Here is an 18973-nt window from a genome sequence, read left to right on the forward strand (position 1 = left end):
ACCAAATAGAGGCTTTTCATTGGTTAGGCCCCTTATACAGCAACCAGCCTGATGCATAGATAGCAATGAAATAGAAGCCAGAAGATAACCGTGCTGGCTAAAACACTCAACAGTTTCCTTCTCTGCAGAAGTAACAGGCTTCATAAGCCAACAGAATCAAAGCAGCTAGAGATCATAATACTATTTTTCATGCAAAGAGCAAACAGATGAGGTGGTGCATCATAGAGAAATATAATACATCTCAGAATGGCAGCTTATTAAAATCAGCACTGATATATAAAGACATCTCAACAGGTGCTATGTCCTGTTACCATCCGATTTTTTCCTACTGATTTAAAGAGGTGCAATAGTCACCTTTTCCACAGCTAGTCTATCCACACTTTCCTGGAGGGAAATGCTAAATGTTATTTTCTAAAATACCTGAATAGCTTCATTTTAAACCAATTTATACAATAGTTCATTTCAAGCAAAGGGCGAGAGAGAAGAAAAGAAAAAAGAATAATTGTTCTGTGCAGATTCATGAATTCTACACTGTAAGAAAATCCCTGCCATGTGACGTAGAAGGATTTATAGGTTTAGTGGAAATTGCTTTCTCCACTGTCCAGATTAAATACTGCGGGATGAATTTTTTCGTATGAGTAAACATCCTTCCAATAATGGACAGCCTGATAATGTCTTAAAAAGAGGAAAAGGATCTTCATTTCAGTTTTCTTCTTCTTTTGTGGACTATTTCTGGACATAAGAACAGAGGATATCATGTTGATTGTCCATAAAATGCAGTTTAGCATCTTCTTGCTGTTTTGGGGATGTGTTTTATCCACAGAATGCAGAGCCCACTGGCAAGGAAAAGAGATACATGAAGTCTATAAGAAGGGCAGGTGAGTTGGCTCACGACAAGACTGATTCTGCAGGTTGAGAGCTGATGTAATATTTCAGATGAATATAGCAGCTTGCCATATCTATCTTCTGTTTGTACAAAAGATGTTCTGTTTGTCAGTAACGTTTTGCATAGTCTCTTTTCATTTGATGACTAGCTGTTACATATTTTTACAGTCCATCATACCAAATATACAAAAATGTAGTTAAATATGGATTTGGGGATCCCCAGTTTTGGAAAGGAAAGCAGGAGGAGTTCCTTTTATTTATCAACAATTTATTTGATTGCTATCTAGACATAACTGAAGAGATGAGGCTGTAATGGACAAATAATCTCCTATTTGATTCAGTTCGCAGTTTTTGACAGAACATTAAGAGATCCTTTGTGTCAAAACCTTGTACATCATCATCATCATTCTGCATATACTTTTTCATCATGCATTCACTTTTCCATCATAATTATTAATATATATTATAATGTTTTAGCATTTTGAGAGGAAGGTAAATTGCAAGAAGTAGCAAAGTAGGATGAAATTTAAAATGATGAAAAGTCATGAAATTGCCTCACTATTTCTACAAAGAACATAGTGTTAGTATTCTTGAACTGATATAATGAGAAGAACATACACTTGCTTGGAGTCTGAGGAGATATTGATCATTCATGTCCTTATGCATCCAGTATTTCAAATATTATTCTGCCAATAACAACATAATATTGCTGTGAATGAGCAATGACATTGTGCCTTTTGTTATAAAACAACCCCATACCAAATAAGGCAATAGTGCTATGGATGTTTAATTATTTACCTCTTGTAAATATCTACAAGATTGTGCTGTCACACAGCCTTATCATTCTTAACTATTTTAACTAATTACAATAATCTAGAGTGGTACAAACCATGCAGAGAACTGCAATTCATAGCATAGTTCCAGTTCTGCCATTGATTTAGGAAGACCAAGGGAGAGATTGTAGGTCAGTTGTAGAGCAGGTGTTTTGCATGCAGAAGATCGGTCCTTGGTATCTGCAGGTAGGGCTTGAAAATAATATAAGGCAAAGGTACTGATGAGGTAAATAGTTATTGAAGGCATAAAACAAAAGTGATTATTTGTGCCATGTGATCATCCCGGCAATAAATGTTCTATTTATGTATTGGCTAGGATAACTGAATGCTGTTGCGTGCCTTCAAGTCATTTTTGATTTATGGTGACCCTGGGGTGAACCTATCACAGGGGTTTGTTTTGGGGTGGTGGTGACAAAATTTCTTCAGAGAGGGTTTACCATTCCCCTGAAGGCTGAGAAAGTGTGACTTGCCCATGATCACCAGTGGGTTTTCATGGCTGAGCAGAGACTGGAACCATGGCCTCCCAGAGTCCTAGTGAAACTCACTCCAGTACACCCCAGTGATTCTCTGACTTCATACTGGAATGTAATAGCCTGATAAATGACATACACCTAACAAATGTATGGGCAAATATAATAGATACTGAAGAGTGCTTCTTGTACTTTGGGAAGAGAGTAGACAAACCGACTGTACAGCCATGTCTAAAATTAAAGATAGGTTACCTCATGCCAGAGTGGGGTAGTGGTTTAAGCATTGGACTATTATACGTATTTAATATTATTTTTATTTATCTCACTTTTATGCCACCTTTCTCCCAGAAAGGGACCCACGAGAATATGACTCTGGGGACTAGGTTTTGAATCCCAGTTTGGCCATGTAAACCCACTGGGTGACCTTGGGCAAGTCACACTCTTGCATCCTCAGAGGATGGCAATGGCAAACCCCCTCTGAAGAAACTTGCCAAGAAAACCTCATGATATGGCCTTAGGATCACCATAAGTTAGAAAAGACTTGAAGGTACACAACAACAAACCTGGTAAACAACTGTAGAATGCTTCACACCACACAAGGAACACCATCGGGTTGTGTATGCACAAATGATGCACACCTATTGTAAGAGTTTAAATGATTACAGCAAAACAATAAGATAGCAGAAATAAGGAAAATAGAAAGATTCCACCCTTTTGCATTCTGTAGAATATACTATTGACTGAAATGACTGACTTAAATATATAAGACCCCTGTCCAAAACAAAGCAATCACTACAGCCTACAATCCTATGTTTGAGTTGTGAAATATGACTGGCCTGTTCAAATAATAATAATAATAATAATAATAATAATAATAATAAATTAGATCTGTGGAAACTCAGTGTAAAACCAGATCTAAAACACATCCCCAAACCACCTACTGTGCTCTCAAATTATGAAATACTGGATAGTTTCCATTCAGGAAGTTTGAAATAGGGGACAATGCTTGTTTGTTTGTTTGTCTAATATCCCACATTTCTCCTAGTACAAGAGTTATTTGATTGACTATTGCAAAAGAAAGTACTGGCTGTTGCTTCAGGCAGAAATCACTAGTCTTCCTCCATTTTAGAGAAGCATGGCTGGAGCATCAAATACATAAGGCCTGCACAGTGTGTGCCTCAGCAAGACAAACACAACCTTCCAGGCATATAAGGCAGTCCTACTAGAACTCAATATGCATCCTATTTTGGGTGCCTGACTACCAGTGCAAAAATGTCTATGTGCATGTGTATGCACATGTGCCTGTCTGTATTTGCCTTTTTGGATCAGAAAACATGCATTGCCAAATATAATGCTATATTGCACCACATGGATTTTTCTCCCAGTTTTTTTTCCAGGTTTACCTCTGGCTAAAAGACTCCACTTCCTTAGTTAATTTAGTATATGGTAATAGGTGTCAGCCTGTTTATTGTTCCAATGTCAGCATGTCAAAGCTACTCCACTACTCCTTCACAATTTTAGCTCTGACATCTTCTTTTGCTACCAAGAAAACCAGATGCAATACCACTGACAAAGTTTTAGCATTCATACTTATTCATTTATATGACTGATTTTAATAGATGCTTTGATTCTGATTTTAATAGATGCTTCCCAAAGAAAATACTGGCAGTTTTAAGATGGTGTCAGGCACCTCCAAATGTTGCCCTTGTTTAGACTGACTTGTAAATGTGCACAATGTCTTGTGCACTTTTCAGATGTTGTTGTAGTTGTGTGCCTCCAAGTCGTTTCTGACTTATGGCGACCCTAAAGTGGACCTATCATGGGTTTTCTTAGAAATGTTTTTTCTTTACATGAGGTTTGCCATTGCCATCTTCTGAGGCTGAAAGAGTGTGACTTGCCCAAGGTCACTCAGTAGGTTTCATGGTCAAGTGGGGAATCATACCCTGGTGTCCAGAGTCACAGTCCAACACTCAAGCCGCTTTCTGTCTGGAAATCAATGTTTGTGTGGACACTGTAGATGTCTCCCTGAACCAGGCTATGCCCAGACCTGTAGCTATTTGTTTTAAGATCTAAAACAAGTTTATGCCTACATGTGTTGATACGTAGAGACCTTGTCATGTGGGTTGGGAACCATCCAGGTTCTCAAATGTGTAAAGAGTCACCTACTGTTAAGATCTAGGTCAGCCCCCATCATCCTAATGCTCTCCAGTTATGTTGGATTATGACTCCCATAATCTCTAGCATCTGGTTTGGGAAGATGGACATTGTAATCCAATACATCTGAAAGGTACAAGGGTTGGAGACGGCTGGTTTAAGTCTCCACTTGGAGACTCACTGGAAGAGAAGACTCTGGTTCAACGCCCTGTGACAAGTAATGGTATGGTGTCAGATAACAGACCCCAATGAAAAGGTTAGCTGTTTTAAGGAGGTACTGCCAGTAGCAAGAGAGTGGTGGTGGCAATTGACAGATGCTTCCAGCCTTTGTTGCATCAAGTTGCCTCTTCCCTGGGACCAGCCTCTCTTCATTCTTGCTTTCTGATTCTTCTTCACCTACATCTACATAGACTATGCCAGCCAATCCTCTGCTCATCATGATCACAGCCAGACATGCTTGTTGTAACTCCATTGCAAGCTCATCTTTGCCCATCACTAGTCCCAGCTTCTGCTAACCTAGCAGTTTGAAAGCATGTAAAAGTGCAAGTAGATAAATAGGTATTACTTTGGTGGGAGGGTAACAGCGTTCCATGCATAGAGATTTTGTAGCACCTTTGAGACTAATTGAAAAAAAGAAAAAAAGAAAGATGTTTGTAGCATGAGCTTTTGTAGACTTTACTCTACTTCTTCAGATGCTTATGGTGGAATGGAAGCCAGGGACAGACAGGAGTGCAGGAATTTAACTGAAAGAAACTGAAAAGATGCTACAAAATCTCTATACGTATTAATTCTACAGACTAACATCTTTAAAAGCGTTCCATGCAGTCATGCTGGCCACAAGATCATGGAATCAACTTTGACGACTCTGGCTCCCTTGGTTTAGTAATGGAGATGAGCACCATCCCCTAAAGTTGGACATGACTTGGCAACCTTGTCAAAGGGGAAACCTTTACTTTTATCCTTTAACTAGCTTTCATTGTATACCATCTTGCCCTTTTTTGCCCTCCTAGGACTATGATCCTGTTTCCCACCACAATTTTGTTTGAACTCATCTGTTCCAAACCCTGAGACATGAGATGATTATTTTTGTAGGGCTTTAAAAACACCCCATTCTCTTTGGCTTCCAATTTAATTTTATGCATGACTACCTAGAAATAAGTTCTACTGAATTCAGTGGAATTTCGTTTTTGGTAGCCAAATATAAGATTGCAGCCTGGAAATGGTTGGTATACATTACAGTTTTCTATTTTCTTTTGCCTGAATTAGTATTGTTTCACCTTGGCTGCAGCTGCACTACAGAAATATCCAATTTGGCACCACTTTGACTGCCATGGCTCAGTACTAAGGAATTTGGGGAACTGTAGTTTGTTTTTTTAATAAGTTTTATGATTTGTAACACAACATATATAATAAAACTTTACAAAATATTATCATTATTAGATCACATACTTTTGTCCCCCCTCCCCTCCCCCTCTGATGTCTATGACCAAGTAAATTAGTACCCATGACCCATAATGTGAAATGTCTTATTAATAATTTATCTAACTTCATTGTACCCCTTTTTAACTTTAACTTTCTCAATCCAACATTCCCATTTCTTCCACCAGATCATCTTGTTTATTTGACCATTATATTTTCTTTTTCTTTCCCTTAAATATTCGAATAAAAGGTAGGGAACTGTAGTTTGTTGTGGTACTGGAGCTCTCTGACAGAGAAGGCTAAATGTCTCACAAAACTGTAATTCCCAGAATTCCACAGCATTGCATGTGTTATATAGTCCTTGTTATTTAAATTAGTAAGATATTCTCATGGGTTTTTTTTCCTTCTTGAATAATTTTGTTGTTGTTGTTAAGTGCCTTTGAGTCCATCTTGACCTGTGGCAAATCTGTGAATGAGACATCTCCATTACTCCCTATCCTCCACTACTCTGCTTAGTTTCTGTAAATTCTTACCCATGACCTCCTTAATAGAGTCCACCCATCTAGCATGGGGCTTTCCTCTCTTTGTGCTTCCCCCACCTTTTCTAGCATTATTGCCTTTTCCAGTTTGTTGCTCCTTCTCATGATGTGGCCAAAGTATGAGACCCTCAGTTTAATCAACTTGGCTTCCAGGGAGATTTCAGGCTTGATCTGTTCTGTGACCCATATGTTTGTCTTTTTGGCTGCCCACGATATCTTCCAGGACCACATCTCAAATGAATTGATTTTCTTCTTATCCTCATTCTTTATTGTCCAGCTCTTGCATCCATAGATGGCCATAAGGAATACAATGGCTTGCACAATTCTCACTTTTGTGCTTAGTTGTATATCTTTGCTACAGACCCCATTCTGATCAGTGTTTGATCCAAGATATGGGAACGCTTTGACTATTTCAATTCTTCATTCTCTAGGTTAAATTTATGTAGATCCTCTGTGGTCATTATTTTTGTTTCCTTTATGTTGAGCAATAAGCCTGCCTTTGCACTTTCTTCCTTGACCTTCCTTAGTAGTTGCTCTAGGTCTATGATGTTTTCTGCTGGTAGTATGGTGTCATCTGTATATCTTAGATTGTTGGTGTTCCTTCCTTCTATTTTCACCCCTGTTTCTTCTGTGTCCAAGCCTGCTCTTCGTATAATATTTCCTGCATATAAGTTGAACATTGCAAGCATATGACAGACTCTAAGCAAGGTAATAAATGGATCTAAATCAGACATTAAAAATGGCAACACCCCAAAACTCATGGCAAAACATTTCATTCTCTCTGGACACATGACCACTGACTTTCAGGTAGCTGTTCTGGAACAAAAACAAAATTGCAAAGGAAGATTGAAAAAGAATCAGCAGAATCAGCATATATTCAAAAATTCCAATCCATTAACACATGTATGAATAGAGATAATGGTTTCTTGGCAAGCTACCTATAATACTATGCTAATTCTCATCATGCATATTCAGGAAAAGAGTACCCTTTGGATACTAACCTTTTAGTAAGCAGAATGTATTGCTTTGACATCTTAAAATTAACAAGTCAGCTGCTTGACACATCTGTATCATCTTACTCAGCCTTTGAAGATGTATTCCTGTGTCACAATTTGAATCTATCTCTTATCAAACTCTACCCTCACAACTGTGTAACTGTGCTTAATTACTTGTGACTAAAAAATTATATTTCATTAGTCATCTGAAGAAGTGTATTGAAATCCACAAAAGCTCATATAAAAATAAATAATTTAGTCTTGAAGGAGCCACTAGATTGTTCCCACTTTTCCTTTAAAACACACACACTGACACACACAAACTGTCTCCTAGAAGGACTTACTGGGAGAACTGGGCTGCATCTTTAAATTTTAAAACGAGTAGAAAGCTTGAGAAGGATATTCTGGGAAATAGCCTCCAAATTGGGTTCCTATGCTTTCCCCTGAAATCATGAGAAAGAGGAAGCAACATTTCAAAGCATCGGTTCCATTGATGAGGCCTGGCAATGCTTAAAACAAGAAATGTCTCTCCAGTGGTAAGTTCTGCTGTGGTTCTTATGTATGTGACTTTAAATCTGTAGGGCAATTGCTTTATTAATAGTCAGATAATCCAGAATGTGTTGGTTAATATGTAGATGTTAAGATGATGTCAACCCTATTGCCTGTGGCTGCTGCCACACTGCAGAATTAATGCAGTTTGACATCACTTTAACTGTTATGGCTCCATCCTATGGAATCCTGGGAAATGTAGTTTGTTGGAGCACCTGCATTCTCTAACAGAAAAGGCTAAATATCTTACAAAGCTACAAATCCTAGAATTCCATAGCAGTGAGCCATGACAGTTAAAGCAGTGTCAACCTGTCCCAGTTTTCTGGCCATACTTAATAATCAAGAGAAAGAGTAAGCTGGATGCTAGCTTTAGCATCTCAAGTTTATCAAGCAAGCATTTAGCATAGTGTGCAATTTAAGCCTTAGCTTCCCAAATATGATTATTGCAAGGCCAGATGGGGAGGGTAAACAGAGGAAGAGTTGCTGAAAATCTTGTCATGAGAAATATTTCAGTATTTCTGTATCACTGATGAGAGTGAATGAGTGATTGGTTGAGCTGCATGTTGGGCCAACATAATAATTTTTGTTGCTGCCCGATGCAAAGGACTTGATAGTGCATCCCCTTCAATTCCCTATATGTTATCGCCTCGTGATTTCATATACAGAAGTAAATTGATTTGGATGTCTATTTATATAGTTATTAAAATATTTATCTCTCACCCTGCATTCATGGTGGTATACGATAACTTTAATTTTAAAAGTTTATATCAATATGTATGAATAATTTAAAAGACTAGAATCATATTCAAATATTTAACACTTAAGACTGTTTTAAACTAGTTAAAATAGGTTTTAAAAATTTAAAACCACTTACATATGCACATTAAAGGCAGAAAGGACATACCTAAAGGCAGCAATGATGCAGGACAAGGGTTGTGTGTGTACCATCCAACTATCTCACTTAGGCAGGGACAATCCTGGTTCATTCTGTGTTGTCCCCCTTTTTCAGCTGCTTTTAAAATGTCCCATTTTCTCTCTCCTCCTCCCATTCCCCCCATTCGTCTTCAGCTTATGTCAGTTGTTGCAAACTGGGTTCAAAATGCCTGAGTAGTTTACAGTTAATTACTCGGGGTGTGTGTGGAAAGGTGCTCTTCCCAGTAAGCTCAGGCAAAAGCAAACTGCTGCAGCATCTTGTAGCTTATTCTTCATTCATAACTTTTGCTGTCTTGGACACATTCTAATGTTGTTTGGCCACACATGTCCCAGTTTTCATCTGTGAAATGTTGGAATATATCCATCTGATACCCATCTCTATCTCACACCAGAGAATGACCAGATAACTATTTCTGCTGGTCCCCAGCACCCGCTACCTGAGGTTTCATGGTAGGGCTAGACCCTTATCTCCTGCTTACAGGCCTGCCATAGAGTCCAGTTGACCTCTGTGAAAAACACAATGCTACATGAAATAGACATTTCTGTCTGATCCCAGTATGGCTCTTCTTACGTTCTTAAGCTAGAAAAAAAAATTGCAGCAAATGTGCCAAGTGAGATAAAAGAAGATGATAAAGCAACAAAGGTAAAAATAGATGAAATCTGGGTCATAAGGGGATTTTGGTGGCAGCTGAAGAAAAAGTTGGTCTGCTTTAGGATGCTAGGAGTTTCCCTCTTTCCTCTTTTGCAACCTTGCCGGTCCTTGCATGTAAAAAATGAGAGACAGGTTTTTTTTTCCAAAGCCTATTAGCATGTCTTTTTTCTTGTCTGAGACAAGAGCAGCCACAACACAGGGCCTATTTTCTCAAATTCTGCAAAGTGGCCGCTCTTCTAGTTAAGCTCTAGACAGCATCCTTCAACAACTTGGGGGGTGTTTAGGGTTGCCATAGCACCGGACCTCCAAACCGGGAAAATGTAGGACAGAATTTTCAAATGTAGGACACAAAAATGTGTCCTACATTTGAAAATTCTGTCCTACATTTTCCCTGGCAATCGCCAGGGAGCGGAGGCCAAGCGGCAAGGGAAAGCCTCCACTTAAGGAGGCTTTCCCTCCCCGCCTGGGCCCCGGGCCTCGCCGCGATCGGAGGCCAGGATCGGGGCCTTGCCTCGTTCCTGGCCCCCGCACGGACCAGGAAGGGGGCGAGCAAGCCGGCAGCGATCGCCGCGGCCTCGCCTCGTTCCTGGCCCCCGCAGGGACCAGGAAGGGGGCGAGCAGGCCGGCAGCGATTGCCGCGGCCTTGCCTCGTTCCTGGCCCCCGCAGGGACCAGCAAGGGGGCGAGCAGGCCGGCGGCAATCGCCGCGGCCTCGCCTCATTCCTGGCCCCCGCGGAGGCCAGGAAGGAGGCGAGGAGGCTGCAGGGAGGCGGGGAGGTTGGCGCGGCTGTGCCCAAGAGGCCCCGCCTCCCTGCAGCCTCCTCCGCCCCAGGCCTCGCTGCCCTCCTTTTCCTCCGCGCGGCCATGCGCGGTGGAGGAGGAGGAGGAGGGCAGCGAGGCCCCAGGGTTGCCCAGCAACCCCGCTGCAACCGGGCTTCTCCCGGTTTTTGGCTGCACCCGTGCCGTGACCGGGCAGGTGCCGCCAAAACAGGGAAAAACCCAGTTGCAACCGGGTTATGGCAACCCTAGGGGTGTTCCCACTTGACAGATAAAACGGATTATATTGGTGCGATTCTGATTCAGATTATGTTCCGGGAATAATTCGAATTTTTTCCATCATTTCCATTACGAAAAGGGGCAAATTACCTCAATTCATTTAGACCCTGTTTTCGTTCCCATTTATTTTAAAGCGCTTTATTTTAAAGCGGATTAACTTGCTCCCCGTTCCCATTTGTGTCCACAAGCTATCAATCAAACGCCTAGGCTTCAGACGTCACAAGTCTTGGGTTGTTTTTTTGGGGGGGGGGCAGCCAATGAAAATCGGCTGCATCTGAGGCTCTTCTGTTGTGTCTCCCCAGGCTAGAAGAAGCCTCTGTTCGTCCTCTTCTGTGTCTCCCCATATTAACTGCCATAACTCAGTGCTAGGGAATCCTGGGAATGGTAGTTTATTATGGCACCAGCACTCTCTGGCAGAGGAGGATAAATGTCTCACAAACACAACAGTTCCCATAATTCCTTAGTACTGAGCCAGGGCAGATTAAGGGATCTCAAACTGTATTATTTCTACAGTGGGTTTGGAAGTACAGATGAGGGTTTTTTTCGTAAATTAAAAAAGTTGTTACTTTATAATTTACTTTAGAAATACACACACACACACACACACAAATATACATTCATATGTGTATATATATGTGTGTTCACACACACACAAATATGTGTGTGTATATACCTATATGTTTGTGTGTGTGTGTATATATATATGCATGTGTGTGTGTGAGTATTCATATATAAACATATGTGTGTATAAAGATATATCTGTCTGTCTGTCTGTCTGTCTGTCTATCTATCTATCTATCTATCTATCTAGCTAGCTAGCTAGCTAGCTATCTATCTATATAGTGTGTGTGCGCGTGTGTTTGCCAAATCGGATCAAGGAGGAGAAGGCAGCGGGCTTCAGTGGGGAGAGACTCTTTGGGGAAGAGAGAAGAGAAAGCTTGATCCCCCCCCTCAGATCCCTGGGTGTCCAATCTCTCCTGTGTCTTCCCACAGTTCCTCTGGAAGGAGCCTCCATTCCTCCAAACCTCTTTGCCTCCCCCATTGCTCCCTGGGCTGTCTGGGGGGCGATCAAGCAGGGATGTACTGCAAAGCCCATCTGCTGCTCAGGCGTCCAGGCTCTCCTGTGTCTTCCCACAGTTCCTCTGGAAGGAGCCTCCATTCCCCCAAATCCCTTTGCCTGCCCCATTGCTCCCTGGGCTGTCTGGGGGGCAAACAAGCAGGCATGTCCTGCAAAGCCCATCTGCTGCTCAGGCGCTCAGGCAGAGGCGAAAAAAGAAAAAAGAAAAGTTTAAAATGGAGTTCAATGGCTCTTCTCATACATCGGTCTATGAATGAGGAGCAGAGGGGAGGTTGCAATCCACCGGGGGAAAGTCTATGCGAACGGAAGAAAATGGTGCTGGTGATGCAGAAAGAGAACAAAGAGGGTGACACCCCCAGGCCAGCCCCTTGAGCGCTGCTCCTCCCATCTCCAGGTTCCCGAATCAGACACCCTTTCGTTCCCATTCGGATACCACGAATCAGACCCCGGGAGCAAAAATAATTCGCTTTAAAACCTACTGTTTTTTAAAACCAGTTTATAGGCATATAATTCGAATTATTCGAGATAATCTGATTCAGATTCGAATCTCTATGGGAACGATTCAGGGGCAATGCAGGTCGAATTCGGGCTTGAGTGGAAACGATACCCCCTAAATTCGCATCATGATCCGCTTTATAGGCGAATGGGAACACCCCCTTGGACTCACCCAGTCAGTTATATAAGAAGCCCACCTGGAATACTGTATGAGAAGAAAATGCAATCGCAGGAGGCTCTGATCCTGTTTAGAACTATCTGGATGCTCTGAGGGAGGAAAAGGCTAGGAAAAGATCACTCTCACAAAACTTTAATTGTGTTTACTGAGCATTTCTTCTTGTACATCTGCGCAGTATGCATTTTGCTGTCCTATAGAGAAAAGATTTTGATAATGACTTCTTCGAGCAATTCTATCTTGGCTTAAAGATAACTTTCTAATTAAGCTTTCAGTTGAGTCTGATCCATGGAACTGATCCATGTTTCCTCCATCCAAATGTTAGTGACTGGCTTTAGAAGAAGCCACGATGAGCTAGTAACTTCCATGGCCAGATCGTGCTCAGTGGCTTTTACAGCTAAGAGCTCATGGAGTGCAGCCCAAGTGGCTAACATTTCCTGGATTGTGCTTAATAAAAAAAGGCTAAATAAATTGGAAACAATTCTGTTTCTCTGTGTTCTGTTCTAACAGTAGCCTCTTGTCCTAAGTACAAATTTCTCATCAGGGCTATTAGCAGAAGAGGATATATATTACATTGAAAGATAGGCAGGTAAATGCACCTCTGTTGCTGTGGGTGACATTTTTAGGACCTGCAATATTGCTATACGAGAGACAGTGTTGGCAGCTTGGTTTATACCAGAATCTTGTCCCTGGCTGTCCAACCATGTTATGTGTCCTGCTGTAGGTGAGTTGTAGTGTAAACCTGTGGGGCCTGGCCTTGAGAACCTGCCTCTGGAAGCTGGTAAGAGGACTATTTTATTCTCTAGATTTGTTTGTAGCTGCTTGATAATACATCTGAGTGGTCTCAGATGGGACATTTTCTGTTTTCATGACTTTTGAGTCCCTATCTTTGGAGCATGACCAGATATGGTTGTATCAGAGGGCTTGGCTTAAGCAATATAAAGCTGGAAGTGTGTAAATCTGTAGTCTTTTTTTAAAAACATAATGTACTTAGATCCTCCTTATATAGTTGCAAAATGATATCAAGAAATTGAAATTTTTATGTGGTTTGTTTCAAGCTTAGTACTTAAGCAAACCTGGTTAGTGCCAGAAGATGACAGCTCAGGGAATGCTGTGGAAGGGGGGGGGGGGGCTACAGAGAAGAAAGGATATAAAAACAAATACAAAAAACAGAGTAGGTAGAGGAAAGGTGTAATAGGTATAGGACAGTCAGCTGGAGAAAGAACTGAATAGCATTCTGGGGAGTTGTAAATGATTTTGTAGTTCAAGGGTTAATATGTGATCTAATCATGTACTGGTTGAGCCTCCTTTACCTGAAATTCTGAAATCTGAAATATCCTAAAATTGTCCACATGGGTTGCTGAAATAGCTACAACTTCGCTGTCTGTTGGTTAAATGTACACAAGCTCAGCTTCATGCACAAAATTATTTAAATATTTTGTATAAAATTACCTTCAGGCTAATGTGTATAAGGTGTGCACAAAACATAAATGAATTTCATGTTTAGACCTGGGTCTCATCTCCAAGTTATCTCTTTATGTAAGGTCAGTAGGTCAAGACTCAAGTGCAGTGCGATGGAGTGATCTCCTGTCGCTACTCCCAACTTCTGACAGCCTAGTAGTTCAAAAGCATATAAAAGTACAAGTCGATAAATAGGTAACACTTCAGTGGGAAGGTAACAGCTTTCTGTGCAGTCTTGCTGGCCACATGATCATAGACTTGTCTTTGACAACGCTGACTCCCTTGGCTTAGTAACAGAGATTAGCACTGCCCCCTACAATTGGACACAACTAGACAATCTTGTCAAGGGAAAACCTTTACCTTTTAATATTCAAATATTCAAAAATCTGAAAAACTCCAGAAAACCTTCCAAAGTTTAAAACACTTCTGGTCCCAAGCAGTTTGGATAAGGGAGACTAAACCTATATTAACAAACCTCTGCAGTTGGCCCTCTGTATCCTCAGATTTTTTAATGCACCGATTCGACTATCCAGAACTTGAAAATATTAATATTCCCAAAAGCAAATCTTGATTTTGCCATTTTATATAAGGGACACATTTTATGTAAGCCTTTTCATTTAAGGCAGGCTTTTAATATGTGGACATGGGATGGTTTTTATACAGGATGGGTATTGTGATTTTATTGTGGTTTTAAGTTTTGTTATTTTATACTGTTTTTAGCTGATGTTTTAATTGTTTTATTGCAATATGTTTTTAGAAATTTTATTTGTGAGCCACCTTAGGTCCCTTCAGGGAGAAAGGCGGGGTAGAAATTAAATAAATAATAAACAAACAAACAATTTATTTAATGGGACTTGAGTATCCATGGATTTTGGTATCTACTGGGGGGGAGGGGGACTGGAACCAAACTCCATTGGATACCAAACACCCACTGTATTTGTTTGTTTATTTATTTATTTTACAACTGTGTATGGGTGCTCCTCTTAAATTTTGATGGAGAGTCTTGTCACACTTACTATTGTGAGGCCACTGAATAAACATCCACTGGTCTACATAGGGATCACCTTGAGCCTCAAGTATCTAATCTAGGGGGGGGATCTCTAGAGGAAAAGGGGCAAAGTGAGGGACAGGAACTCAAAAGTTTGGAACTGTGGAGCCAGCCTGGAGTGGTGATCCTTCATGCTCAGGATGCTGGTAACATGAAAGGTGTTGAAATTCTGGTGCAACTTTTAAAGTGATTTCATGAATCCAGATGATAAAAGATTTTACCAATGTATCTTAGGTAGAAGAGAGATTTCTGGGTGCAGGAATTAATGAAGCGTTGTTCCAGGTCAGCCATGAAGATTTTTACTTACTGTGGAGTAGATGCAGTAGCATTCCCACACTGGATGTCACCTGCTGCAGGGGGCAGGGCTAGCAGGTGTGGGGCTAGGGAGGATGGGACTTCTGGTGACTCTGTGGAGTAGATGCAGTAGCATTCCCACACTGGATGTCACCTGCTGCAGGGGGCAGGGCTAGCAGGTGTGGGGCTAGGGAGGATGGGACTTCTGGTGACTTCCGGTGGATGGGGTTTTCAGAAGGGCAAGCGCTCCCTCTCCCTGTGCCACCACCCCCACACATGCGCCAGTCTGCACCCTGAAAAAGAGGAAATGGTGCATAGGAAACAGAGCATGTATGATGATAAAGCATGCATAGGGGGGACAAAGCAGCATGCACTTGAGGAGAGGGGGCACGTGCCAATCTGCCCCTGGAAAAGGACGGGACAGAGCATGAAAGCTGGAGTGTGTGTGTGTGTGTGGGGGGTGTAGCGCACGCTAGGGGACAAAACAGTGCATGAGGGGAGATGGAGCAGTGCATGCAGGGAGGCAAAGCAGTGTGCACAGGGGGCAGAGCCACATGCGCAGGGGACAGAGCATGGGAGATGGGGGGGCAGGTATATTACACAAATATAACAGATTGATTGATTGATTCGAAGAACAGGATATTGCAGTCAAGATCAATTAGTCAAAGAGAGGTAAGATCTTTTTTTGAAACACCATAAAGTAGTGACAGAATCTGCTCCTTTCTGCAGTGGCCATCCATGAACTCACAGACACTGCCCTAAAACATTATAGTTGAGCTACAAGGTGTATGACAAACGAAAGGGAAGAACTCAAAATGTGTTCTGGTAGTCGATTCATTAGAAAAACCCTGCATTTTTTTGTAAGTATTTGTCTTTGTGACAAGTGAAAACATGTAACAACAAGATTCTTAACAGGTATATGTCTCTTGAAGGGTTGAAACTGCCAACATAGGACAGACAGATCTTGAAAAGTTACTTTTAAGAAGAATTACTATTATAATAAGTTGAAGGCATCCATAATTCAGCAGTGACAGGACAATACTATGGCAGCTAGAGCATCATCCTATCACTTCTAGAATTCAAAGACATAGCCGTGTGAGTCTGGAAAATCAGTATGCAAAGGGATCTTGTAGTACCTTTGGAGTTTATCAGACAAGGGAAATTGGAAGTATAATCCAATGGCAATCCGAAGGCAATCATTGGGTTTAATGTTATTGCGTGATAGACTACCACACACAATTTTGGGCAATGGGAAATCAGTACGAATGCCATCATGGGGTTTCACGTTATTGCGTGAGAGGTGATCACACGCAATTTCAGGCAATGGCAAGCTATTTTCGGGCAATGGCAAGCTATTTTCGGGCAATGAAAAGTCAGTTCGAGCGCAATTTGCATTCACGTAAATTTGCTGAACTAGCGAATTCACATGAATGCATTCTGGCCCCACTTTCTTTTCATTCGAAATTAAGAGAAATTCCTCCTGTGTGATAAACTCCTTTGTGACTAACTGAAAGAAAGAAGCTGGTAGCACTCTGCATTGGGCAAAGAGGCTGCTCCCTGCACCTGAAGATAAATGGACATAAATCAGACATTAGGAAACAGTTGCAGAACACTTCAGTCTTCCTGAGCATTACCTCATTGACCTCAGAACAGCGGTCTGCAAAGAACTGCAAAGGCAGATTGGAAAGAGAAATAGCTGAATTGGAATGTATCCACAGTCCATCTACAGTGAGTTGAACATAAATAATGGTTTCCTGGCACACTACACTGTCTAGCCCCCATCCTCATGAGGGCACCCTTGAGCAGTTCATCCCATTTTCTCTCTGGTTCCCACATTACATTCCAATACTCATTCATATGGTTATCTACCCTCCTTGGCTATAGGCAACATCCTTCCTCCTGCCTTTGTCTCCCAACAACCATAGTTAAAACTGAACTTGCCATCTCATCACCATAATCACAAGGTTTTGAATTTGAACTGAGATTCTTACACACAACTTGCTAATATAGGACTGTCTCTGGATTCTCCACTCCTCCTCATGCAGCTGAGGAGGTGGGTTGAGGTCTATGAAAGTTTGTGCTTCTTTCAGTCAAAGGTGCAACTATTACTGCTAGGTTACAGATATTTTCATTTTTCTAAAAAGTAATGTGCCAAGTTCTGACATATGGAGCCCTGATGACGCAGTGCTTAAATGCCTGTACTGCAGCCATTCACTCAAAACCACAAGGTTGCGAGATCAAGACCAGCAAAAGGGCCCAAGCTCGACTCAGGCTTGCATCCTTCCGAGGTCGCTAAAATGAGTACCCAGACTGTTGGGGGCAAATTAGCTTACTTGCTAATTAGCTTACTTGCTGTTCACCGCTATGATCTTTGGAATAGCGGTATATAAATAAAACAAATTATTGGCCGGTTACAGACCGGCACTTGGGACGTCCGCAGGACGTCCCATTTTAAAAAAGGGGCGTCTCTTCTAGATGCCCCTGGCTCTAATATGGACTCTGTCTGTACAATATGGCGCCGGCCATTCCACACGGCCGGCGCCATCTTTACGTATTGGACGCTGTGCGTCCAAACGTGTCGCGGCATCTGTGACGTCGCGAATGCGCCCCTGGCGCCTCGCGACGTCACAGAGGCGCCGCAAGAAGAAGCTCCATTTTGGAGCTTCTTTTTCGGTCCATGTGGGAGCCGCGCGGTGTGGCTGCTGCGGCTCCCGCACGGAGCAAACGGCGGCGGCGGAAGACCACCTCAAAGCGGCGGTCTATAACCCACCATTATTAATTATTATTATAGGTTATTGCAGTGCTGTTCTGATTTTATTTGAGGGAGGAATATAGGAACAGCTTATTTTCTATTGTCATCCATCAAATTTTCCATTTAGTATGGGGAGAAGTTGCAATGAGAAGAGTGTAGTCCAATACACTTCAAGGGCAACAGGTGGATGGATGGAATTGCTAGGAACTCAGTCCACCCAATTTCCTTCCTACCCCATTTTCTTTCTTAGTAAAAGCCATCAATACTCTGTTGATCAGCTACCTCATTCTGTATCTCCTTGGAATCACTAAGCAATTTTGGAGTCATTTTCTTTTAACATAAAACTTAACCATGCCTGCATGCCTGGTGCATTTCCTGAGTATGCAGAATCTACTGCCTTATTTGTGAGTAGATCCATTTCACATCCCAATACACATGGAACCACACAGGCATGGTAACAGTTGAAATGATGGTGATAACTGAGAAATTGTTGAAGAATTTGCTGCCCAGTTAACTGGAAGTACCTTGATTAATGTAATGCAATATTAATTAATTAATGTAGTTGAGTGATAGATGAAATACTATTACACAAATAGACATTTCCTCCAATGTGGTTACCACCTTTAGTTTCATTATATTGTCATAATTCATGTGTTGCAAATTCTTGTTGTATGTATCAACTTTCATGTCCCTGTATTTTAAGTACATTAATTGGACACTGTGTCACTTTTAGGTAGCATCTGAAGAAACCTCTACCATTGAACAGAACTTGTCTTGCTCACATTGTAATAATGGACTTAATTCTAATGCCACATTTATGATCCCAAAACAATCAGCAGTTTTATATGCCCTGTAAATCTGCACAAACATAACAAGAGAGATTTCAGTATTTTCAAAACATACTCTGCAGATCATTTAACAAGTGGATTCTGAAAGGCAACTTTAAAATTACAGATAAACCACATTAACTGCCCTAAGGTTAATTAAGATAAGTGTACTTTCTCCTTGCTTTTTGCAGTACTTTCTGTCATTATTCTCCATCAGTTGACCAATCATTATTGGAATAAGCAGAATGTTACCCCTTGCTTATCAATGGAGTAGGGTATGCAGACATTGAATGGAAGAACTCCAAATAGGCCACAGCTAGTCCTCTTGCATTTGATAGGAGAAAGGTTGCTAATTTTCA

At 41.4% G+C, this 18973-nt stretch overlaps 1 protein-coding gene across 4 annotated transcripts in view; it reads left to right on the forward strand.

Moving 5' to 3' along the window:
* The window catches only part of LOC149311302 (gamma-aminobutyric acid receptor subunit rho-1), an 81599-nt gene that overhangs the window by 15661 nt on the left and 46965 nt on the right, over window positions 1–18973 (forward strand). For 3 of the 4 annotated variants that reach the window (XM_089530748.1, XM_089530751.1, XM_089530750.1), the window contains exon 1: window positions 632–878. The exons of the other annotated variant lie outside the window; for it this stretch is intronic. In XM_089530748.1, the coding sequence (XP_089386874.1) occupies window positions 757–878 (122 nt within the window). In that variant the 5' untranslated portion in view covers window positions 632–756. Of the gene's footprint in view, window positions 1–631; window positions 879–18973 lie in introns of those variants that run through there. 4 annotated transcript variants of the gene reach the window in all.

Source organism: Sceloporus occidentalis, unplaced genomic scaffold (genome assembly GCF_023333645.1).
Source record: "Sceloporus occidentalis isolate IW3139 unplaced genomic scaffold, rSceOcc1.0.p SCAF_6, whole genome shotgun sequence".
Lineage (NCBI taxonomy): Eukaryota > Metazoa > Chordata > Lepidosauria > Squamata > Phrynosomatidae > Sceloporus > Sceloporus occidentalis.